Source organism: Pipra filicauda, unplaced genomic scaffold (genome assembly GCF_003945595.2).
Source record: "Pipra filicauda isolate LSUMZ 115617 unplaced genomic scaffold, ASM394559v2 scaffold24_size8852520_pilon, whole genome shotgun sequence".
NCBI classification, from domain to species: domain Eukaryota; kingdom Metazoa; phylum Chordata; class Aves; order Passeriformes; family Pipridae; genus Pipra; species Pipra filicauda.
In genome coordinates this window covers 7,447,285-7,474,393 of record NW_024104365.1, presented here as the reverse complement: position 1 = coordinate 7,474,393, position 27,109 = coordinate 7,447,285, and the positions used below count along the sequence as shown (strand labels likewise).

The 27,109-nt window shown below is 35.9% G+C and overlaps 1 protein-coding gene across 30 annotated transcripts in view; it reads right to left on the bottom strand.

Moving 5' to 3' along the window:
- PTPRD (protein tyrosine phosphatase receptor type D) overlaps nucleotides 1–27,109 on the bottom strand; it is a 313,470-nt gene that overhangs the window by 212,073 nt on the left and 74,288 nt on the right. For 22 of the 30 annotated variants that reach the window (XM_039381989.1, XM_039381990.1, XM_039381992.1 and 19 more), the window contains exons 3-4: nucleotides 6,916–7,061; nucleotides 4,270–4,411 (exon numbers count right to left, since the gene is read on the bottom strand). In XM_039381989.1, coding sequence (XP_039237923.1) covers nucleotides 4,270–4,411; nucleotides 6,916–7,061 — 288 coding nt within the window. Of the gene's footprint in view, nucleotides 1–4,269; nucleotides 4,412–6,912; nucleotides 7,062–27,109 lie in introns of all 30 variants that reach the window. The other 8 variants (XM_039381964.1, XM_039381970.1, XM_039381978.1 and 5 more) reach the window with 1 other exon arrangement.

Here is a 27,109-nt window from a genome sequence, read left to right as displayed (position 1 = left end):
TCTGCATGCCATTCTGTAACTGCCTATTACAGACTACAACAGGGCACTCAGTTTGCAAATAGTTCTATAGCCACCACTTGCAAGATCTAAAAACAGTCAGGTGCCTTTACCATGAAACGAGTGGGGGAAACAATAAAGGGAAAGCTATTCCGTTTCTGATATCCACAGAGCATGGGAAGATCCTACACTTCATTGGTTTTTATTGCCTTTTCACAGAGCACAGAATGGGTCACGTTGGAAGGGTCCACCAGTGGGTTATCTGATCCAACCTCTCTGCCCAAGGAAGGCCATCCTAGGGCACATTGCACAGGATTGTGTCCAGATTGTTCTTGAGTATCTCCAGTGAGGGAGACTTCACAACCTTTCTGGGCAACCTGTTCCACTGCTCAGTCACCCACACAGTAAAGAAGTTCTTCCTTATATTCAGGTAGAACTTCCTGTGCCCGAGTGCCTGCTCGTTGCCTCTTGTTGTATTGCTCGGCACCACCAAGAAGAACTCCGCTCCATCCTCTTGGCAACCTCCCTTCAGATACTTATAGACATTGACAAGTACCCCTCATAGTCACCTCCTTTCCAGGTTGAACATGCCCACCTCCCTCAGTCTCTTCCTCCTAAAAAGGTGCTTCAGTCCCCTAATCATCTTTGTAGTCCTTTGCTGGACTTGCTTCAAGAGCTCTATATCCCCCTTGTACTGAGGTTGTGTCCAGTTCTGTTTCACAGCACTTCAGAAGTGGCCTCACCAGTGCTGAATAGAGGGGCAGGGTCATCCCCCTCAACCTCCTGGCAATGCTCTTTCTAATGTATCTCAGGATACCACTGGCCTTCTTGGCCACAAAGGCATGTGTATTGAAGACTAAAGATTATTAATAAAGGAATCAAAGCACTGTTTCACTCATATGGTTCTCAGCAAAAACATTCAGAACAAAGATCTCCAAAATAAATAGCATGGATTCCTCTTGTCTGGAAGGCGACTTCCAGACTTCTCCTTTCAAGCTTTGTTTTCCTTCAAATTCAACATTTTCTTATGGGTGAATCTGTCCTGGAAAGGAGCCAGTCCTTTATATACAGAAAATCAAAAGCAGTTTCCAGTTAGACATTCATTCTTGGTCTAGACTCTCACAATATTCATCCTAACAAGTGAAACTTTAGCCTGGAAGGTTTCTTGATTTACTCTAGTAACAGAAAAAAGGGTCCAACATTTTGTCTCTGGTAAGGCTTTGAAATGTTATCATGTTGTAGATGCCTTTCCTGTTCTTTTTCCTCCTCACACTGTGAACTTTTAACACCTAGAAGCTAAAAAATTTATTTATATTCATAGTTCTTTGAGACTCAATTACTAAAAATTGGTCATAGTGTAGGAACCTAAAAAAACACAGTAGTATCTGTAGTGTACTCAACAATGCCACAGATAGAAAACCTGCCAAGATTGGCTGTAAAGATATGGACACATCTGCAAAAATGTTGCTGTTCTGTGCTGAAGAAATTGAGGCAGTTTAACTGGATTTTGTGAAATAATCACACAAAATGAATATAGACAGACACTTCTGCTCCTGGAATTACCAGGACCTTCCACTGACCTTCCATAATTAAGGGCTGCAATACTTTGTGTTGAACTGTGAGTAAACTGACTTCCTTCTCTAGATGCCATGTTGCAAGAGGTCAAAATGCTAAGTTGGGTCTGTGATAGAGCCATTGCAGAAAGATTCAAAGAACATATGAAAGTTATATGTGCATCTTTTGCAATCCAGTCACATACACGCCCAAGGGATGAGTAGGCCTAAGCATACCACAGATCTAACTCACTCTACTCTGTTTTGCATTTGATTAAATCTGTTAATTCCTGTTCACATCTATGATATATATAGCACCTACGTGAGGTACGGAGGAACTCTTTCCCGTAAAGACATAACTAGATGGAGTGTTTTCCACAATGCCACTGTTGCAGACTGTACAAAGGTGAAAGTAAGTTTGCAAAATAGGAGTTTTGCAATAATAGAATTATCTTCCAGGCTAATGCCCTTAGTACTTGAACTATCCTGTGTCTTGGAAAGCAATACAGCATGCCATTGTACCTATAGCCATTCAAAATTTGAACACTGCCAAATTTTCCTTATAATGCTCTGTTACTCTGCATGCTTCTTGCTTTCTCTGATATTACCCCTTTATATAAATCACAGTCGCAACATGTTCATGAGTTCTCATATGTTGCCAGTTTCAGATTATATCCATAAATCTGTTCCTGGGGCCAAATGTATTCCAGCAGTTGCAAAAGCCATATATATGGTTGGAGACAATGCTCAATTTTTATATATTATTGGGTTTTAACTGAAATTGAAATTTACTTAAATTGTAATTTCACAACTAATAGTATATATGCTTTGTTCTTGCATGTCCATGTGTATCACTTTAAAACAGCATCTGATGCTAGTGTTGTCTGAAGTAACACTGAGTACTATTACTGCTCTTACTATGGAGCAAAAAATAGGCAGCAAAGCTACATATGCCTTACAAGAAATTGATTAAATAACCAATGGGACTAGAAAAGAAATGGACCACATTCAGTCAGTTTGGACACTCAGACACCTCCTCTGCCTTTTTCAACTGCTATGGTGCTAGGCAGAGAGATGAGGGCTGTTGCTCCTCTACAAAACCCAAAATGATAATTTTGGTTTAGAACAGTATCTTTCAAAAAATACATGCCCATTTCATGATCAGAGAGTCTTATAAATGCATTTCAAGAAACTACGAAGAAAAAGAGTACTATTTCCACCTGAGTTTTCACGTTGTTTTTTGCTTCCCTCCCTTGCTTTCCCCATCTCTCTTTAATTTGCAAAACTTCTAACAGAATATAAAAAAATGTCTTTTTATGTTCATTTTCAACAATGTGGAAGATGTACATAAAAAGTGTTCCTATCAGTTAATAAAGGGAAAATCTTATCTTGGGAAGTTAAGAACAAGTCCATGGTGCTGTTAAAAACATCAGTCTATCAATCTTCCCATTTTCATTGGCTAGACCGGGAAGAATTTTTAAAAGGTAACATAAGGAACAATCATGGCATTAGAGATAAGAACTTTAAATATTGAAAAAGTTTGCTTATGTCAGACTACCTCTAAGAAAAAAATACATATATACTTAGGGTTATTATTTAGGGTTATTATTTGCTATATATGCACATACTGTTGCTAGTTGACTTCAAGAGTAATGTCAGTACTGCCTGTACTGATTAAAATAGCTAATAAAATTATAATTTTTTTTTTTAATAAACATTCACCTTTAGAGAAAAACAGGAGAAATCTTGTTACCCTAAATTGCTTGGGATGGGAGAATCAAGAAAAAATTACTGAAATTACACATTTCACAGATTTTCTTCTAAATTCTTTAAAGCTGTTTAATCATCTTCAATTCCTGTAAAAAGACACCTAGTAGTTAATTTTTTTAACCATGTAATGCTACATAATATCAAAATAGGAGACAGTAATCTTTAGTCATAAAAGCAGCTCTGCAAACTAAAAAGTGTGATATTTCATGAAGTATCTTCAAATCCAGTGTCCATTCATCTCCAGGTGACAAAATGAATTGTTCAGGTCATTTGACTACTAGTATTTCCTCCCGTGAGTATTATCTAGACAGCAGACTTAGCAGTACATTAATATCCTCACTCCTGAATGATAGTCGAAAAAATTCATTTTTTCCTTTACTGTTCTCAAAAACTTGTTATTGAAGTAAGAATGCAACTCAGGAACTCAGGTGATATATATCTGAAGTAGAAGAAGCCTTCGGCTTTTTTATGATTGTATTTTGTGGGAGAAATTTTGCAGCAACTTAGTATCATCTGGAAACCGTTCATGCAACTTTTCAAGGTCACTGTTAGCTAATTGGGCAAATTTCTGTGTAAATGCTGATCACGCAAAGCTAAGCTACCTAGGGCAGCCCTAAAATGTAAATCGAATACATTCATAAAGTACTTTCTTTTGAGCAGTAATTGTTATAATAACTTGTTCTGTGTGGCACTCCTGTTTCACTTACTTCTTTTCTTCACTCTAATCTGTCAAACCCTGTAATCTCCAATTACCTTTTTGTGGTCAAAAGTTACAAATGTGATAGTCAAGTATTATGTGAAAAAGTTTATAATCAACAGCATCAGAACTGTGGTAAGGTCCATTTGAAAAGAACTGTATTTAACCTTGTTGGAGAGAAACCTCTCTTTTACAACAACATAGTACTTTGAGCTCAATAAAGTAAATTAGTTATGCTTAGAAAGAGCTTACCACGTAAAACAGTGAGTCTCGTGGACACACTTATTTCACCAACACTGTTGGAAGCCACACATTCATAAATAGCTTCATCCCGTGGCGTGCGTAGTGGTTGTATTCTGAGAACTGATCCAGATCCATCATCAAACTCTATTACCTATAAAAGGAAACAAAAGCTGTCACAGATGTTGTTACAAATACCTATCCCTCAGTTAATCTACTCATGGACAGCGGTCTGTGGGTATACAAGTCACCAAAGCAGGTTTGCTTTTCAAATACATGTACCAGGACAAATTCCACCCAGATGGGAAAATTATGTAATTTTTTAAAAACTTTTTTTTTTACTTTCTCTTTTCCTTTTTAAGTTCCTCTGAGAAAGACTTCTTAGTAACTTAAAACAGATTCTTCTAATTCCTATTATTTGAATTAATTTGGAGGAAGAAGAAAAAAAAAGACTCCTCCTGTATCATGTTCATTCACAGTATATACCTGCACCATAAATAAAAGGCAAAAGATTAATAGAGGAGACCCACAAGGTCTTACTGTCGATTCTAATCTCAGAAGCAAGTTATAGCTCTCACCACTATTCTAACTAAGTTGTGAGAATTAGTCCATGACCAAGAACATTCAATGATAATAGTCTTCAAATACACAGTCAAGAGTAAGGAAATAAACTATTTGTTCCCCGAATGCTACGTACATCAAGTAACAGCAAAAAAGTTCAGGTTCCACATGTGGGAAAAATAATCATAAAAAGGTTCATGAAAAACTGTAGCAGACTGCCCAAGTTTATTGAAAGATGAAAAAATAGTAACCCCCAGCGTGGCTGGGAAAGCACATGGATCAGATGTCCCACTGAAGTCCTTTCCAGCTGTATTTACTAGGCTTCTATAAAGACAGGTGTCCAGGAAAAACAATTTGATGTCTTGTATTATTAAGTAATCATACTCAGAGAAATATACAAAATATTAATGTGAAAGAAGAGGAAAATAAGCCAAACTAATTATTCTCTTATTGACGCAGCTGATAATCTCAGACGTTGCTTGTTTTCCAAATGTTTCGTCTTCTATGAATCTCATGTCTACTGTTGTTGTTTTGTTCTTATTTAGAGATTCTATGTAATGAAATGATGGCCTTAATTTGAACAGGAACGAATGCTATTTAAAATACTGATGTGCTCCACAGACTTTATAATTGCTCAACTCAGTGGTCACAATAAAAATTATAAAACATTTGGCAAGTAACATCTATTTTTTTGAAATACATTCCATCATACTTGGCTACACAGCTCATTCAGCAGTCCACTAGAGGCGTTTTTAAAATATATTAAGGTTTTTTTAATAGTTACATTCAAATATTTTTATGGAAATAAAACTACTTTATTTTTGCTTATTCTCCCTAAAAACAGTTATATACATACTGGGAAAAAAATATATTAAGTGAATAAACCACGACATAATGCAAAATAAAACACAGTAAACATATGCATGCCCAATCTTTCTCTGTTTAGAATTCACTTTGAGTGAAAATTCTGTGAACAGAAGAGGATAAATTGCGCAGAATTTATAATGAAATTCCTGTGTTAATCCCTCTAGCCAATTACAGTTCTGCATATGCTCTGCAAAGTGCAAACAGTCCTTGGCACTAGGAGGTAAGATTTAAGTTCATGATTTTATTTTTCATGTTGTAGTAAATACACAAGTAAATAATTGTATTGGCTAATGAACAAATTCAAATGGCTTTAGATATTTTTTTATCAAAAAATTAATAAAATAAATTTAGTTTATACAATAAATGCAATTCTTCTAAATAAATCTAGCCTGAAAGCCAGGACAAGTGATCTTCAGAAATACTTCCAAACAGTCATTTTTAAGACAACAGAAGTCTGTTATTTAACACTGAAAATAGTGAAGAGATATAGTGAAAATTATACACTCTTAGTGCCAGTTTTGGTATCTATTCTAAAAGCTTACCCCCATTTTCTGTGTTTTTTCTTCATGTTAAAGATTGATCTGCATTTGATAGTAATTATTCCTGCCACTACAAGAGGGAATAATATTTATTTTTTATTTCCCCCCAAAAAATCAGAATCCTTTGAACAGATTACTTTTACTGTTTCCTTTAATTGAATGTTGTGGAGACAAATAGCTTTCTCTATGGCTTTTTTCTAATTTACTGTTAAGAAAAGAATCAAAAGGAAGCAAGTTTTACACTTCCTCTTCAGCAGCAGGAACCACAATGCCCCTTTCGTCTCTCTCTGCAACAGTGGTAAGGAATGGTGGCAGCAGAACTGGCAGCATCCTAGGCCTGCTCGATGCACTCTGTCACAAAAGGAGGTGACTTGCTCTTTGGAGACAGCAATCACTGCTCAAGTAATTTCCCCACCATCTCCTTCACAAGACAGCAAACTGAACAGAGGCACCTCAAAGCTCCTCAGTGAGATTGTGTTAGTTTAGAAAACAGCAGTAGCAGTTTACTCTTTAATGGTGCTATGCACAACTAGTTTGGAAAACAAAAATTTCATGAGACTGCTCCCACCAAATTACCCCTGATATTCATTCCTATTTTGCTAAATCACTGACAATAAAGCACACATAGTGGGATTAGAAGTGAGGTTGGAATAAAATGTTTTTCAGAGGAACAGAACAATGGACCTAATACCTCAAATCTCTGATTGCTGACTTTCTTTCCCTTTTTGTTCCAGACAATTTTAGGTCTTGGATCTCCTGTGGCTTGGCAGATGAAAGAGGCGACTCCTCCTGAAACCCCTGTCTGGTCAACGGGAGTTCTTGTAAACTTTGGTGGTGCTGAAACAACCAAAAACATTAATCAAATTAATCTTAACAGTAAACGTAAAAAAACATAAGCCAAATCAAGATTTAAAAATTTAAAAAGAAGGAATGCTTTGTTTCTCCAGTGACAGCATTCACCTGCAAGAGAAAGCATTAAAAAAAACCCTAAAAGGTCAGGAAAGTACTTACAGATTTTACTAGTGAAATTTATATTAAAACAGAAATCTGATGGAATCAGAATAGCAAGATCACACATTATATTTTATCACCATTATAAATAAAAAATCCAATTTGACTTCTGTTGCAAAATGAGCTCATCAATCAACTGGAATATTATGATTCGCTACTTGATATTATGATCCCAGGATGTCATGAAAACAGAATTCTCACCTTTAAGACATTAAAATCAGTGACATTTAGGAGAAAGCATTTGTAAGTTTTCAGTAGTGGAGGTAAATTACTATGTATTAGGAATCCACGGAGAAAGGACTGTAACACAGGAGAGATTTATGCATGGGCACAGTTTCACGTATAGCTCCTGCTCACTTCTAAATTCTACTGTGTCAGAAAGAAGAACTAAAGAAAGATCTAACTATTGCAACAACAGTAGAGAGAAATCATTCTAAAAGTATGAAAAGACGTTTTAATTAATTATTCGCTTTCTTCCTATTTCTGTTACAACATAATTAAAATTAATTTATCGGTCTTGTGTTGAGACAAAACTTTTAAACTTAGATATGACTTCTAAAGATGTAGTATCAAAATCTGTAAGAGTACAGCCAACCAGATAACAAAAATGTTGAAGAATTCCTGTAAATATTTAAACCATTCTTCTTCTTAGCTGAGTAATTTTTCAAAATCCAATACACTTTCAGATGCTGATTTAAATTATAGGAAGTGAGAACTTAGGGACAATAAATGATAAAACCCCCAAGTCTTTGCTATATAATCTTTCTCAGTTGCTCTGTAGCAGCTGTTGCTATTCATTTTTGCTCTCATCTTCAAGTATCAGCAGTCAGCTCCTTTATGTTTACCGCCTCTTCCCTTTTCTTCACTTTTCTCTCTTAGGTACAGGTATGTACCTCTACTGTGCTAGTTTTCATTTCTAAGTTGCTGCCCTTCAGTTCTGATGTCTAATCCCTTACTCTGCTAAATTGGTTTTTCCACAGGCAACATTTTCCAGCATGTTTATTTTAATGACAGAAATCCAGCAGATTACAATTATGCATGTATGCAACATTGTAAGAAATCCTGAAATAATTTAACATGCCAAGAAAATATGATGTGGTTGTTACTATAAAACAAAATCAGTAGGTTGATGTTATGTTGCTGCATTTAACATGAGAGAATGCAGATTGTAATAGGTTTACAAAAAAAATGAGGTTTTTTTAACCTACTCCGAATGTAGAAAAGGTATTTTTTGAAAAATGCAGTAAAACTATAATGTTCCTGAAAATCTGCAGGTTTTTTTTTTTTTTTTTTTTTTTTTTTTTGCAGAGAAATGTTAGGAAAATATGTTATTTCTCAAGTTTTCAGAATGCTCAAGGGTCCTTGAACTATCTGCTCTTCTAATTTTCCTAGTGAAAATGTACCTAAATCCAAATGCAAGAGCAAATCTGAGCACAGCAAAATAGTGTGACACTACTGCCGTGGAAAAATTATGAAAGAATTTCTCTGATGTCAAAAATTACCAAAATCATAGCAAATAAAACACACTTAGAGTAATACAAATACTTCCCCTAGTAACAGGTTTTGTGCTTGGACCACAGAAAAGACAGAAACGTGTTCAGATGAAGAGCATCTGGGTTTCACCAAAACTGTTATCTTTGAATCCCTCTCTACATGTGTATTAAATCAACACTGATATGTAAAGAGACATGACTGAATCTGATATCCTGATATTGTGAGGCACAAGTTGTGACTGTGTGCCACCAAGTGAAAAATGATGTGCTGCCATTTCCTTTTTATTTTTTTTATTTTTGACGTTTTTTTAATTCAGTGTTAGAACTCAAACCAGTGAAAGAGAAACACTTCAAGTCCAATAGTACACAGTAACTATGTATAGTAGCTCACAGGCAGCAAACAGTGCAAACAGCAATAAGTGAAACTAAAAATTTTCCACCAAACAATTCCTGTTAGAGGTACAAACAGTTTTCTGACACTTTTTTCATGTAGAACTGGTTCAAACTTGGTAAAGGACTATAACTGCTATGACTCCTTACAAAAATTGCTTACTAGTTTCTGCAGAGATATATCTACATAGTGGAGTTGCAGAAATATGGCTGATAATCTACCATGGCACAAGCTACCTGAACAACAATGTTTTTCCAGTCCTACGTTAATTTTTGCTGAACCAAGAATTAGTAAAGCTGTTGATTCTTAACTAACAACACTTGCTACGAAGCATTAGAGGCAAAAGGTAAGTGCAGTTGTACATGATGCAATTTCTAACTTGTAGACATTTTTCACTATAAACAAGGTTTTAAGGTTGTATGTAAAGACCACATTATTGTATGTGGAGACTAATACTGTCTACGTCAATAAAAAAGCTTCAGAATCCAGTACGAAAGGGAACTGTGGTGAAGTTTGTGTTTCACTTAGACCACGATGTAGCTGAAAAAAATTAGGTATGCAGCTTGTCAAAACTTTTTACATAAGTTAAGTAATTCCTGTAAAAAACATTGCCACAGCTCTTCTCCAGTACTTAATCATGAAAGTTAGACAGTTATCTTTGAGGTTATGTGATATCAGAAAACATAAATTATTATTAGAGCACAGATAAATTTATCTAAACAGGAAGCTTACAGTAGTCCCATACAATGGCCATTTTCAGCAGTTCATCTTTAAATTCTCAAAATCTAATATAATTTGGAAAACCAGCTAAATTCTCCACTTCAGGCTCTGCAGCTCCACCAGAAGGATAAAAATGTCTAAATGTTTAAACTGTGAGGATAAGCTAATTCATGGTTAAGAGATGGTCAGCCTATGGTCTGATAGTGGCCAGCCAGCCATGGAGAACGACAGGTATGCAATCCATCTTTTCATTAGTCAATCAACATGTTCACCTTATTACACACAAAGCGACCACCATCATTCTAAGGGTATGTGAAATCATAACCCAGTAGAACCAAAAATGAAAAGTAGTATTTGTTGCCTTTATCTTTATAAAGGTTATTAATTAAGGTTTGACACAAATTATCTCCACAATTAATGTTGTCAGTTTCTTGACATTGATTCTGACCTAAGCTGCTAGGCACTCTGATAGCAAACACAATTAAACTGCACACACAGTTGTGCTTATTAACATGAGGGCAATTTTGATTGAGAACTGACAACTATTTTCAATCTCCCTTAACAACAGCAGTGCATAGTCCAAGAAAAACTCTCCACAGCACACTTCATTAAGCACAGCAACAATCTATATGGGAACCTTCCAGTGCAATTAAATCTGCCAAAAAAATAAGATGTAATATGTTACCAATATGGTACACAGTCTTCCAGCATTTTTGAAACTCTACTTGGTAACATCTCAATAAAGCTGCAGTTAAAAAATAGAAGTATAATTAAAATAAAGCAGTAGACTTAATTTAAAATCGGCACCTCTTCTCTTGTGGGCATCATCAAAATTGCAGCATTACTGGCTATTCAATGCAAAACACCCAAGTTTTGTTTGTTTCAGCTTGTTCATATACCAGTGCCTACTCAGATATTCATGCCAATACTGAATGCAGATACATTCAATACTGAATTTTAGATACATTCCTTTGTCAAGAAAAAAAATTGCAGTGGAAGATACCCACAGTTTGGACTTAGGAAGAGTACCATAAGCTTTGTCATCCAAGATCTGAGGGCTCCCACCCTCTGCTATTTAATAGGCACTTCTTGCTGGGATTCCTGAGAAGCTCAAGTGACAGCTATTGAGCTACTGCAAATTACACTTCAATATATGGAGGAAAACTGAACTTACTGCTAGCTCATCTTAAATACACTGAGCTTTCATTTATTTGTTTTAAGGAGTTTAAACCCACAGAAGTTAGGCTACTGTTTCAACAGTCAAGCTGTCCCCTCAGGGGGCACAGGAGTTTCTCAAATAGACATACCTTAACACTATCCAGAAAGAAGTGGAGGTTTTTTGCACATCAAGACTCCATAAAATATATTTATAACAAGACACTAAAATAACTGGTTTGGATTGGAACATTTGAATAGCTTGGCAGAAGCATAAGACATCTCTTTCTTCTCTTTTGCACCTCCACATTTCCTTTTTAAAGTTTAAATAGAATTCCGAAGCAGTGAATGGAATTAACTAACTCACATTTCATCATGTTATGGAATTATGCGTTTTAAATTTGCTGTTCTGGTCTCTGTGCTCTGTTTTAAGGACATGTACTACTTTTTCTCCACACTCAAATAAAATGTCTGACAAAATACTTTTGAAATTCCCAGTTCAGCCCCCTTCTTTTCACAGCTTCTGAGAACTACTCTTGTGTAGAGACATTTTTATGGACATACTCCTCTCACGAAAAGATGAATATGAGGACGAGACTTCACCTTCTTTAAAGATAATGTGAGAGCTAATGGGATGTCTGCAGTGCCAGTACAGCAAGCTCAGCATGTGGACTTACTATGGAGAAGACATATAGAGAATGCAGACCTTAAAGCATTTGTTTCTAGACTCTCAACTTGGAGTGAATGAAGTTCCTGGTATATTATAATTCGACTTCATCATATGCTTAATACATGAAAAGGTTTCCTAAATCAGAACAAAAAATGCCAAAAATATATTCCATTGTATCCTTTGTAAGCATTCATAGCAGAGGTGAATAAAGTAACAAAGACATCAGAAAAGATTAAAACTGCTAAGACTTTCTTTCAAATGCCTCATTTGTAAATTAACACATACTGACATTTTAGGAGACTCTTTAAAAATTAAAGTAACTGTTTTGGTTGTAAAGACTTGTTTTGTAGCAATAAAAGCTGGAAGATGATAATCACAACTGTTCTCATGAAACATTTTCAGCTGATGTTCAGCAATGCAGGTTGAGGGCAGAGTAAACAATGTGGTCTGGCAGGTGCCCATGCACTTTAAAATATGGCACACATATCATTAAAAGAATAATTTTCACTTAATGTAGAGCCCTTCTATATTACTGGTCTAGTGACACGAAGTTTCAGTGGGGTATGTGACTGGACTGGTTCTGAGTAAAAAATTCAGAAGTAAGTCTTCCCGTGCCAAATTACATACTCAGAAAATTCTGACAGAGTAAAAGTCCAAACAAACAGAATAAAAAGTGGTCCCCAAAAAACAACAACAACAACAAAAAACCACGAAACCACAAAGCCCCCCAAAAAACCAAATCCAAAGCAAACCAAAAACCCAAACTCTTTATTCACCCTGTTTCCTACTTTGCAGCATTCATCGCATCCCACAGATTTATCAGGAAATGCTATATATTCTAAATAAACAGGCCATAAACTGGTCCACATTCAATAATGGTGAAGGTGATGATGCCTCCTATCCTTGCAAAAAAGACAAATGCTGCATGTAATCTCAGACTGATACTGTATTGATACATTATAAATCACATGAGTTATTATTTTCCCAATTACTCTGGGAGTTAATATATTAAAAAGTTATTAATGTATATACACATAGTACTTAATAGAAAAGTTTTTTGTGCTCATTTATTTCTTAAAAGGAATCTTCAAAGCACATGCCTTTCACAGCATTTTGTGTTAATTTACTCATTAGTCATAATTTGTGACATCAGTTAGACTTATAAGCAATTCTTTCACCTTAATTCTAACCCACACTTACAGGCAACCTGCAAACCGGATATGTGCGAAAGTTAATTAGTTTTTATTTCTATAAGGACAAGCAATAATTTGTATTCATGAAATCTGCATAAAGAAATTCCTAAATTAACAAGTGGTATGTTCCTAAAGGCTCTTGACTGTCAGTCACAAGCTGGTGAAATTTTTTCTGTTTCTCATTGTGAACCTCTTAAAACTGCACCTGCTTTACATTCTTCGGTAAGAAGAAAAGCAACAACATACTCTTCAAATCCCACCGTACTCTGAGCAGACAAACAATTTTATTATCCTGTGAATCAAAATTAGCAATTTTCTATCTTTGAACTACTAAATGCAAACCAGCCATGACAATGAAGTCCAGCTGAAAAACTTGATCCATTTGGTTCAGAAAAACTATTTGCAGGTACAACGACAGGTTTCCCAAAATCTTGGGTGAAGGAAACCAAGGTATTTCCCTTTACAAGCATCACAGCATTCTCGTAAAAACTCAGCCCTGACAATACTCATAAAATCTTCATAATATCATCAAAACACTTATCTCCTCACCTTCCCTCTGTATTCTTCTAAAAGCAAAAGCACTCAGAATAAAAGACTGTTTTTTTGAGGGAGGTTTCTGGTTGTTTGTTTGGGGTTTTTTTCTCCAATTTAGCAGTCATCTGCAGTTCCAAGTCTTCAATCTGCCAGAGCATATCTACCCTACAGATTTAGTCAGCAGCTCAAAAAAATAAAATATTATCACTTGCAGATGTCTTGAAGAAAATATGAAAAGTCAAGCCTATCTTCTATGTTTTCAAATTTCCTGCAATGCAGTGTCAGTTTCGTACGCTGACCATTAGGTTCATTCTTCCCTGAAATACAAAATCAAATTACAGACTTAGAAGTAAGGCCTCACAAGTAGAATAGGTAGGTTACATTTTCCAAAAGGTCTAATGTTAAATTAGCAGATTCTTAATTTGTACCTCTAAGCTCTGACTCATTTCATTGTGGATTAGGTATGCTTTTTTAGAGACAGAAATTATCTAAGCCCTAGGGACACGGGAGGTATACGAACCAAAGCAGACAGCAGGAGACATTCATTTGCCAAGTGATATTATTCACATACACGTGCACACACTCATTTACAGTTCATAATAACTCAGAGAGAGAAAAAAGCTTTCACAAATATATAGAACCTCTGTGAAAAAGCCTTTTATCAACATCAGTACAGTAGGACAAAGTGGGAGAATTATTTATTGCTGTGCTTTTTCTATTAAAACTGTTGCAGGCAACCTGGTAAGAATTTAAATTGGCTTCATGACAAATTATTAGGACATCTAGTGTAAAATTGAGACCAGTCATTACCTAGTGCTTCATCAGAGCAATACTGTGCTAAGCCTAAAGGGAAGTCAGGGCTTTCATACCATCAGAGTCAGTCTCATGGACGATGAGAACAAAGGAGAAGCCTTCCAAAGCCAGACACACTCCCACACTTGTCTCCTCCTGCTTTCAATTCCCGAGCTGGGTACAGGGCTTCAGCTGCTAGTAATTGACACACATTAGCTTCAGCACAAACTTCAGCCTTCTTTTACATATTGCGACAGCAAATGAAATTTTTATACATTTCCTTCTAAATCTCCCCTTATTTGCTTTAGTGCCTCTTCAGTTGTTGCTGCACAAAAATTCTAGTTTACATTAATTTAAGAAAGGAGAATCAGAATGCTTGGTTCTAGTATTTGACTAACCTGAGCACTGAAAGATGCAGGAATAGCACAAAATAATACTCCCTAAGTGGTAAATGCATAGAAGGGCAAGAATTTCCCCTTTTTTTTCCCCCATGCTCATAGGAATTCCAACACTATTAACCCACTATTTATCACTATTAACCCAACTCCACATATGCATTTAAGTCATAAATCAGCACATTTTCAAATGCAGAATACAAAAAAAAAAAAAATAGGTGTAAATTTGTGCGTATACACAGTATCACACACAGCATATGCAAAACTGGGCGGGGCTTAATCTACCTGAGTTAGAAAGAGGAATTTGCTAGTTAATCCAGAATTTAAGCTTCCTTCAGCAGCAAATGAAAAGCATGAAGCCTCTTGAATCTAAAAGGTTAGTGACGTGCACCACTTTATCCCCCAGGAATATTACATAACCTTGTCATATTCACTAATTTAACGAAAGGAAATTCCGCTTCAAAGCTCTCTACTGCTTCTTTTTCAAATTTTAATGTCTGCAGACTGTTTATGAATTATTTGGTAACTGAGAGCTGACACTCCTTTTCAATGTGCAAAGTAGAAGCAGTGGATTTTAAAATGCCAGGCAAGCTGATCTCCTTCCAGAAGATTTTTTGCTCTAAGAGAAAAGTGGGAATAATAAGATACTACAGGTTTCAATTAGGGACTCAGAATATCTGGGTTATGACTAGAAAGATGACCTTTAGAGGCATTTCAGTCTTACTAAAATCCTTGAATGAAGGTACCAAAATGAGCAAGCATAAAATTGGGGCACTGTAACAACTGAATTAAACTTTCACTTATTTTTATTTATCTAAACACAACAAAATGCATACTTTGCCATTTAGACACCTGCAAGTTGCTGATTAGCAACTGTGAAGGCAAGATCACCTATCTAGTCATAATACTGACTCTACATACTAATATTACTCAGTGTAAATGCTTGACAGGGCATCCATATAAGCAAATTCTTGTAACTGCGCATGCATCTAATCAAATCTTACAGTCCATGTGAACACATACAGCATGGGGCATTAAAGGGGTTCAAGATAACTTTCTACTTGCAAAACAGCATTAAGAGATGGCATGATTTGTCATAACCATAATTTATGGAGCTAAACTGGTAAAAAGAAAAAGACTATATAATTAAGGTTTCTATAAAATAATTATTAAAAAACCCCTACTAGTTAGCAGAGACTTAAGTCTTTCTTTACTTCTCAGTAGGTTAGAACTACTTCATCCCAAAACTTGATAAACACCACCCTCTATTAGTTATAAGACAACATTTACCATTTGCCTTCATCAATTAGATGAAACCTAAATTAGATGTCCAGTCAAGTAGACAGAATATATATTCCTTTTACCAGCAATGCTTTGTGAGCTACACAGTGCAGCCCACTTTCAGCGGTTGTATGAGACAGGTTAACATGCCCCGTAAGATGATGCATTGCTGATGCAGAAGGAGACATTCATAAACTAGGTCAGAAAACTGTTTATAGATATTAAAAAAATACAGTGACTAAAAGCCCCAGTGGATTGTCCCAGTTCTTTGCCCACAAGTCACTTACGATACATCAGTACGGTTAACACAGTACAAGGAGCGTGCTCTGGGATATGGCTATGCAGACATAAAAGCACTGATTAGAATGTATTTACACTGGCAGTATTTTTGATACTGTATATGTTCAATAACATACAAGTGTCCTATGGTGTATAGGTCCTGCCGTGAATACTGGTCACGTTTTGTTGTCAGACAGGACAACAATACAATGCAAAAATGCAAAAAATGCTACCCATAAAGTGCAGTTTTGTACTTAAAACTGCATCTCCTCTATGAACTTCTACAGGACCTAAATTGCTCTAGCTTCTCTCCAATAAAATTATGCCACCATAAATCTGAGGCACATTATATATAATACGTGCAAGAATGTGAAAACTAAAACCTCGTATAAAGGTATGCAAAACAAAGATGTTATCAGATCAGAAATTCTATTAAATAGGAGAAACAAAACCAAAAGAAACGCATCACCACATAAAGGTAAACCTCTCCTTACCACAAGTTCATTTCTGTTTTAATTCTGATCTGAAATAGCACTTCATGCAACAACATTATGCCATCTATTACCTAAAATCACTGAAGATTACAATTATTTGATGCCTTGTATGTTGCTGTAGCATTGCACTTGCTTTACAAGGATCTTGCATGATTAGTCATGCTACTTCAGTGATTTTCATATAAATTTCATTGGTTAAAAATACACCTAAGTAGATAATTCTGGCCCACAGGGCTGTGCCATGCCTATCTCATTTATATCTTTTATCTTTATATAATTTCTATCTTACTAATGATATCTTCCATTCTTCTGTTTTAACATAAATTTATTCTTCTTTTAAAAAAGAGATACCAAGAAATCATAACACTACCTATAACTGATATTCAGTCAAAGAACATAAGATTTTTGTAATATACATTAAAGATTTCTGTCTTAAAATAATTTTTTAAAAAATCACATTTGCCCGTCATAGAGATTTTCACTCTGAAATCTCCATCATACCTGGAAACCACAATTCATGCCCATCTTTAAAAGAAAAGATTACTAAAATATAACCACCAATAAGGCTTTCACTCTCCATCTTCTTTCACAGGCAAACATGTTCTTTCCAATTATGACAAAAACCAAAAAATAGTATCAATCCTAGTCACGGCTTCCTTTTCAGTTCATATCTAAGTAGTAAGAAGAAAAAGAATTTACTGAAGTTTAGTCTGAAGATATAAAACTGGAAGCCAAAAACACTGAAAGTGGCAGTTGGCTCCTGGATGGAAGAGAGGGCTCAGAGCCAAAACTTTGTAATTCTAATCCCATCTCTGTTAATTGCTTGTTGTTTAGCTTCAGGCAAATTACTTAGGCTCCGTGTCTCAATTTACTTACTTCCAGGATTACGCTACTTAGATTATGTCACAAAACATAGGAGGAGTATTGCAGTGGTTACTGTCACTATATTTACAAAATCTGTGTAGGGATTTGTGCTCATGCATTGAATGAAATGTTCCAGTTTAAGTCATATCTACTTATAACACGAGTGACACTTTTATCAGGGCAAAGGAAACAAAAATGAACAAACAAACAAACCACAAATCTAAATTTAGTGTCAGTGAAAACTGGTATCTATTTAGAAAACTTATTAGTCTTCCAAAATTGCAGTCCTCTGCATATCAGTATTGAAAATTGTTGGTTTAATTAACACTCTTTCCTCTAAGGAAATGAGCTTACATTGCACAAGCGTACTGAATAAGAACTGCTCATTTTGACACTGAGAGGTATGTTCTCAAAGGTTATCTTCTACAAAATGATAATAAATTATTTCTGCAAAATATATCACACTGCATCATAATTACAATTCAGAGGTATATAATTAATATTGTGTGTGTCCATTTAAATCATAGAATTGAATGCTTTAATTAAGCAGCCATGTTAATTATAATATTCACTTAAAAAAGATAACAGTAAATATGTATAGACATTTAGATCTAACTGATATGCATGTTCAGAAATTATAGATTTAGGAAAACTGTATTTTCCATATCAGGCTTTAGCAAACTCTTGGAAGTATACTTGAAAATGGCTCAATGTTTCCTGAAGAAAATTGAGAACTTGGGTTTGCTGTTTATGAATTGAAATTTCTATATGTCTGAATCTCAACTGCATATTCAAAATGTAGAAAATGCCTACTATTGATCATTGCAGTGCCTCATCAAAGCTACAATCTGCTTATAGAAAGACTACAAAAGTAGAGTAAAAAAAAGGTAGATGGATAACCCAAATCAAGATGAATCTCAGATCTACTGAAGTAAAAAATCTGAGTAAAAATACAGTCATTACATATTAATATATCACCAGTCAGTCACATATGTTTATTAAAAATTAAAAATGTTGGATAGCTTTGGTTATAGTATGTATAAAAGTTGCTTGTTTCCAAGGGCTGTCTGGAAAGTTGCAATTTTATCTTTATGTTCCTTAACATGCAATGCCCTGCATAAAATATTAGTAAAACCTCTTGAATGAATTGCTGTATTCATACATCACAAAAATCAATTACTATGTGTACTGTTCCTTCAATGAATGCCTTTAGAAAAACAGCTTCTGGTTGTTCAATAATTTGGCATATTACTGTGTCAAAAACTGCAACACACAACTGGAAAAAATTCTAATTAGAGTTGAGAAGTTGGATTTTGATGCTTCCTCTTCTAAAACAATACTTTTTTAAAGCAGATAGCTTCCAAAAAACTCCAGGGGAAAAAAAAAACAAACTCTTTCAATTTTTTTGCTTTCATTTTTCTTAACTTCTCACTGTAATAATAAGAGTACAATATAATGCAATATAGGGTACCAAAAGGAAGGTGGGACAATAATCAATATAAAATTATTATTGACAGAGACGGAAATCAGCCCACTGAAGTACCAGATTTAGTTTTTTATGTGTTTGGCCTTAACCCCAGCAACACATCTAACCATTCAGAATAAAAAGTTTAAATCTCTGTGTGCTTTCTCCCTTCTCAATAGACAGCAGTATGGTGTGTTGATATGAACATAGTGAACTTTTCTATCAGCTATAGCATAACAACACCATGTATAAAAGGTCTTTTTTTGTGATTATTTAATTAGTTTTGCATGGGTATACAGGAATATGATATAATACAAGTATAGTTCTCACTCTTTCTAATGCAGGAGTTTCTACTGGTCAAGGAACTCCAACCTGTTACATTCTACTTGATATCAGAAGCTAGAAACATTATGAACTAAGCCTGTGTTTTGTGTTTATTTTGAAGATTCTTACTCACTGGATGTAGTAGCTTCTCCGCAGATGCACCCTGTTACTAGGACAAGAGTAATAGGATGTTTGCAACTCTCCCTTCTTAGAGACAAAGAGCTATACACTGTATATGTCAATACTAAGAATGAAGGAATTAATATAGTGTGTACAAGACTAGGTTTTTATTAAACTATTTTATGTTACGAATATAAATTCTGTAAAGAAAATATAAGAAAAACAATATCTGTGATAGGTTAATTTTAAAAGGACATACTTCACCCGCCATAGTTAAAAACTAATGTTATTTCAAGGAAATAATCTTGCTTTGAGAACGAGGTTACAAATTATCTGTCTTAAAAAAATCAAAATTTAACCTACGCATGTGCATATTTGTAGCACCAGAAAAAAGCTCCAACACTTTCAATAGTGTCAAAAGCATCCCTCACCTTTGAGTTTACCCATACGGCTGTCAATTTTGTAAGTACAGTCACATACACATGTTCTAGTCAGTTTTAATTTAGGTAAGACAGTACAAGATACCTCAAACAGGCACCAAAGTAACTACATGGACCTTGAAGAGGGATTGGGACTCAGACAATCAGGCTACACTGCCTGCCTAATGGTTAAAGTAGCCAGAGCACTTCAAAAATGACAAAAGTATTGAACAACAAAATTTTTCAACTTCATTATAATTTCTCACAAAAAACTCCTCATACCAATCCATACTGCATTACACACACTGAGCTCCCTTGATTCTGCAATCCATTACAAAGATGTTTATTTTTTCACCATTAAAATGAGATTTTGTGTGTACGTTTGTAATCTTTCCATATTGGTGACTTCCAAGTTCAAATCTCCTGTAACACTTGAATGTCAAATCTTTTTCACAACCCACCAGCTCATTTTCTTTTTATACTATGTGGAACTGAGTTCTTTATCTGATTCACATCTTGAGCCTCCCTTGTTCTCTAGATCTGAGAATTTAAGTCCTTTCTGATCGAAGTCAGGACTTTATTTCTTAAGCTTTCTGATCACCTCACAGTGAATGTTTCCACTGTGCCCTCAGTTTTTTTCTTATCTTGTTTACAGGTGATTCCTCTGCACCATAGCAAAGGAGTATGAAATTTTTCCAATGACTAAAGCATTACATTGTTAAAAGGTGGCATCACTATGACCAGCAATTTTAATTGCCAAACTTGCAAATAGAACAAATATTGGATTGTGCTTTGTGGAGCCAGACCCAACTGTCTGCATCATTGTTATTTGAAAGTATTCATGCTTTTACCTACATTCTGATTCATTGTGACCTTTCAGGACTGACTAAATTAACCTCTTTTCTGAAAGAAATAAAAAGGCAATGAAAATCATGCAGGTGTGCATGCTTTCATGTGAATGAACAATGAAGAACAGATAAAAGATTCATAGCTACCTCCAATATTCAGACATTTACTTCTAGGAGCAGCTATCTTACTCCCAAGATCAGATGAATGTAAAAAGAACACTGTAGAGCTGAGTGCTTAAGTGCATAATACAGAAACCTGAAACACAGAGCAGTGAAAACAATGCCACCCCGAATATTTCATGCAGATGATTAAACCCGCTATGGATTTGCCTTTCTGTTTTTAACTGTTTTTCTAAGAGCAAAGGTATTGGATTCTTAAAATGATGTAAGCAATACAATAAATTTTGCTGTAGATCACAGCGGGTGAAACCCTGTGCCAAAGAAATCCTGCTGCCTGGTATTCCTAAATAGGGCCAACCTTTTGACCACACTGCTAGACTTTGTATGATTGTGAATAACTCCACTGCTAATACTGTTTTTCAGGGCAAACTATAGAACTTTCTAAAAGTTTTTACAGTTACTCTCACAAAATGAAGGTTGTGCAAGATACGGCACAGTGAACACAAACGCACATTTACATTTATACCATTTCACAAGTAGAGGTTTTGGAAGAACACCTTTTTTTCAGAACTGGTATATTGCTATCAAAACTGATGGGGTTTATGACACAACTAAATTTCTGACAAAGATCATTCCTATCAGGTAAACTTTGAAGGCTGACTGTTTTGAAAATAATTTTTTCCATTTAATTAGAAAATCATCTACATCATTAATTGATACTGTTTCATTCCATAGGTTTTACCCATGACACATCTCTGATTACGTAAAAGAATGAGCGACCTAATTTCTTCAATACTGTAAGCTGGCCAAAACCCAGCAAGTACAGTGACACTGCTCAGATTTATAGAAATTTAAGATTTGGTCCATTATTTTTAGATTCAGGTTGAGCAGCATGCATGTGATCACCACTGTGATCAGGTTATATAGCTTCCAACAACAACAGAAGTTTGTGAGCTTAGCTCCTTATGCACTGGATCATTGCTGACTGCATCGAAGTTGAATGGATAGCTATAAACCAATACTATTCGTACCCCTGTTCTAGCAAAGTCTTAACATACCAAGTAACCATAAATAAGTATTGTTAGTTAGCTAGCAGTTACCATCACATACACACAAAAAGAGAATATAGGATACATTCCATAGGTTATAAACTAAGGCACTCATAATATACTGTTCAGAAAATTGATAAATAAATGGGAGTCAAAGAAGTTCTTACATTTAAGGTTTTACCCAGCTTCCTATGAACTAGAAACAAGCCTTTTTCAAATGAACTGATTCACATTGTGCATAATTTGAGTTTTGCAGATAAAAATGAAAAAAAGTTAAATTTTTTAATAAAAATTGCTTCAAAATTTGCTTCAAACTAATATACTAAAATTCAAGACTGAATATTGGTTTTGCTCAGAAAGTAAGAGCCTGATATTCTTTTCACAGAATCACAGAACTAGGGTTGGAAGGAATTCACAAAAGTCATCAAGTCCAATTTTGGCCCTGCACAGGACAGTCCCAATGAACTCAGGCAGGCTTGGTGCAGTGACTCTGGAGAGCCTGTTCCAGTGTCTGGCCACCCTCTGGGCGAAGAACCTTTTCTGAATATCCAGCCTAAATGTCACCTGACACAGCTTCATGCTGTTCCCTCAGGTCCTGTCACTGGTCACCAGAGAGAATTCTTGAATTTTATTGCAGAATTATGTGCATTTCAGCAAGTAGAAAAAGATATCTATTTATCCTAATCTTGTTTCTTATTTAATTATTTTCAATTGCTAAGTAGTTCTAACTACTCTTATTTATAATTAATTTTTAGAGCTATATTCACAAGGAAACAACTACCAGGAGAAAAAGAGACACAAACATTTCAAATATCAGCACTGTTAATACTGAGTTCAGCTTTTTGGATGCTTAGATACAGAAGAGAGGGCAGAGTTGGTCTGCAGCAATGAAAGGAAACATATCATGTTTTTATACATTCAGTAAACATAGGTCTAATCCTAAAGCATAAAAAATTTACACCTAAGTGGAAATTCTCACAGCCTGTAGTGAAAGTATTCCCTGTGAAGTGATGCCAAGTACATATCATGCGTCCTTATGTAAGAAATCTCCATATGTATTGAGTGCAATTCTTCATAACACTTCATCAAGCCTCTGTGTTTCAAAGATTCTCATAAATATCCAGGCTACAGTGGTAGTGGAACTTAAGTTTCTCCATTTATCGACTGATCTTATCGATTTCTTTAAGGTCTGAGGGTCTGTTTTTCCTCCCTGTAATCTTCGTATAAATCAAGAAAAATTTCATTGAAATAAGGCTAATGAATGGGTAAACAAGAATGAAGGGAAGTTATACTACAAACTACAGTAGTTTTCCAAAGCAAACTTATTTGAAGTTCCAACTACTATTACATACTCACAAATGTTGAAATGAAATTTCTCAGGGTAGAAATAGATCTTTGGACCCTGATTTACCAGACAATGGTTAAGAATATAATGATTAATCAGAAAATAGTAATAATGGAGTTCACCCCTCTCCAAAAAAAAAACTAGGAAGAAAATATTACATACACTTTCCTTCATTGTTTCACTATAGTTCCACTATACTTAAGATACCACATTTTTTAATTGTCATATATCCATTTATCAGTATTATTTAGTATTTGTAGAACATTTAGCTCTCTCATAAATAGGATCTGACTTTGCTATATCCAACAAAACCACATAAGATAATCTTCTACCAAGAATATTTACAATCTTAATCTTCCTCCCTTAAACGTTTATAGTCTAAGATTAGGCACAACAGCTGATTATGGCCAGACTTAACACAACACATTTAAAATACGAGAGATTTTTAGTCAGTAGGAATGGCATTAAAATCAGCTCTGCTAACTTTCTTACAATTGTTGAGTTTCTAGCAGAGTAAAAGACAACTGAGGGGAAGATTAGGAAGTCTCTTTCTCGATAAGTATGGAAAACTGAATTCTTTGCTTATCTTTCTCAATAGCCTGCAATTCAGGTTTATGAAAACCTGTAAAACAGCTTCCAAAATGAAAACATGTAAGAAGTTACTATCTCTGCATTCCGGGTGTGGAATTATCAGGCCGGTCAGAGGAGCTCATCTCACAAGAAACTCTGTGCTGTTGACTCACAGGTATTAAAATTACAGGAAACATACTGAAAGGTAATCAGCGATCTCATTTATTAAGAAAAGAGCACATTTCAGCTGAGTGAGAAATTAAGAGCTTACACTAAATGTCTCCAAGTTGTAACCACCTACACAAAATACTCCCTGAACCAGGAAACTGACTACAAACTCACATTTTAAGGTAGAACTACTCTTTATTTTCCATTTTGCCCACTGAGTGTAATAGGGATTTAGTGTCTTGTTTCACTTCTGGAAATATGGCATCACAGCCAGCTGATACCCAAAATGATCAGCATCATATCAGAACCAGAGACTGGCCTTTTCAGCCTAGAGAAGGTTCTGTGGAGCTCTTACAGCAGCCTTCCAATACCTAAAGTGACCTTAAAGGAAAGACAGAGAGGGGCTTTTCATAAAGGCTTGTAGTGACAGGACAAGGGCCAAAGATTTTGTACTGAAAGAGGGTAAATTTAAACTGGACATAAGGAAAAAATTCTTTCTATAAGGGTGGTGAGGCACTGGAGCCACCCCTGGAAGTGTTCAAGGCCAAGTTGGATGGGGCTTTGAGCAATGTGGTCTACTGGAAGGTGTCTCTGCCCATTGCAAAGGGGTCTGAACTATATGTCCTTCGAAGTCCCTTCAAACCTTGACCATTCTATGATTCTTATCTGCTAGAAAGTTTCTCTTACATACTCATCATTCAGATCATTCCAGATTCTGTTCTCCGGTGGAATAAACATCCCAGCACAGCCACTAAATTAAAACTGCTGTTGATATCTTACAAGAACTGAGATTTCAGTTCTCTTTTTGCTTATATTATTATGTAATAAACCATTTACTTTCTGGAGCTAGAAAAGAGGTATAAGTAAGCTAAGCTACCTAATGATAAATGTGATTGGTTTCATGAGGTTGCATTTTTGAATTAGGGTCAGGGTAGCATTGCATCCAGACATATTGGCATGATACTGAACTTCATTTTTTTTACTCAATTTGTAACATTTGAAAGATCTAACAAGCAGTTATTTGAAGTTTAACTAAGACTGTCATTCACCTCCTTCACTCCTAAAAGGCCTATAACATATCATATAGCTGATGTCAAATATTTATTTAAGCTGCAGTTAAATTGTAGTGGCAAAAATTAATCTTGTTCATGAAGATATTACATATTCCAAAAAGATCCACTTATGTGACAAATATGTGGTCAAACAGTGTTGTGGGTTGTCCCTGGCTGGGCACCAAGTGCAGATCAAAACTGCTCTGACTGTCACTCCCCTCCTCAGCCTGCACAGGGGAAAGAAAATACAACAAAAGATGCATGGGTCAAGATAAGGACAGGGAGATCATTCACCAGTTATTGTCACAGGCAAAACAGACTCAACTTGGGGAAATAATTTAATTTATTACCAATGAAATCAGAGTAGGGTAATGAGAAATAAATCTAAATCTTAGAAACACCTTTCACCCACGCCTCCCTTCTTCCCGGGTTCAACTTCACTCCAGTTTTTCTCTACCCCCTACCCCACTGCAGAGGGATGGGGGAATGGACATTGTGGTCAGTTTATCACACCTTGTCTCTCTGACTCCTTCCTCCTTACACTCTTCCTTTGCTCCAGTGTGGGGTCCCTCCCACAGAAGACAGTCCTCCATGAACTTCTTCCCATTGAGTGCAGTCCTTCAGGAATAAGCTACTCCAACACCAGCTCCCCACAGGGTCAAGTCCTGTCAGCAAACCCGCTCCAGATGGGAATTCTCACAGAATCACTGCCTTCTTCGGGCACATCCACCTCTCCGTTATGGAGTCCTCCATAGGCTGCAGATGGATATCTGCTTCACAGCCTGCCTCACCGTGGTGCTCACCACAGGCTGCAGGGGAATCTGCTCCAGTGCATGGAGCACCTTCTCCCCCTTTTCCCCCACTGACCTTGGTTTCTGCAGGCTTTTTTCTCACACTCTCACTCTTCACTTCCAGCTGCTGTTGCACTGCAGAGCTGTTTCTCTCACATATTCTCACTCTTCACTTCTCTGGCTGCAATTACCCCAGCGCAGCAACTTCTTTCCCTTTTTAAATCTGTTATTCCAGAGGCACTACCACCATCACTGATGGACTCGGCCTTGGCCATCGGCAGGTCCATCTTGGTGCCAATTGGCATTTGCTCAGTTGGACATGGGGGAAACTTCTAACACCTTCTCACAGAAGCCACTTCTGTGGGCCACCACTATCAAAAGCTTTGCATCCAAACCTAATAGTGACTACTTTCTACTTGTCTGCTTAACACTCTGCCTGGTGTCTCCATACTCTACAGCGCTGCCATCTTTCAAGAGCTTCCTAAGCTTTTACTTTTCACAATTCCCTGATCCATTCATTGTACAGCTTCAATAAAGAATGAAAGGTGCAAGGGTTTACAGAAAAGACCCTTGGTCTGAAGCCTGGCAGACAGACAGGGAAAGAAAGTCAGTGCAACTATATTATCTTGCATCCATTTAGGGAAAAGCGATAGTTACAATAATACCCCTTCGATTCCAGCATTTCCCTCTAAGTGCAGACACAGAAATCTTCACAAAATTGTGGGGTTTGTGTTTTTTTGTTGGTTGGTTGTTTTTTTTTTCATATTAGAAAAAGGAATTCTATGGTATCATATATATTTCTACTAATTCCAAGTCATCCATCCACTTTTGCTGATGTGTAGAACCAGCAGCAGTGTAATGCAATTTACAGTCACTAAAGTTGGTATGTCTTCCTGAAAACAGAAGACAGTCAACCATTATCCCTTTCCTATTTATTGTAAAGGAAATAAATCCCTGATCCTATGAAGCCTGGATTTATTCTCAGGCTATGCAGAACAAAGTTTTCACCACTTTTCTTCTCTTTGGTTTCTCCTTCCAGAGCTTCTGTTATTACCTTACTATGTCTACCAAGGCTGTGTCTCTTTAACAGTCCTGAGATTTTGCTTCTCATTTTGTCTTATGTCTAAATCATATACATTCTGCTGACATCTTCCCACTCCTGTATCTTGCCATTAATTATTCCTTCCTCCTTTCCACAATTCTAGTGTACTTCTTTAGGGTCATATTTTTACAATATGAAACAGTAATTAAAAACTGTTTTCATTTTGAAACTATTTGAGCAACCATGTAGTTTCAACTTCATTCCACTGTTAGTAGTGTTTTACTCAATGTAGTATTCAAA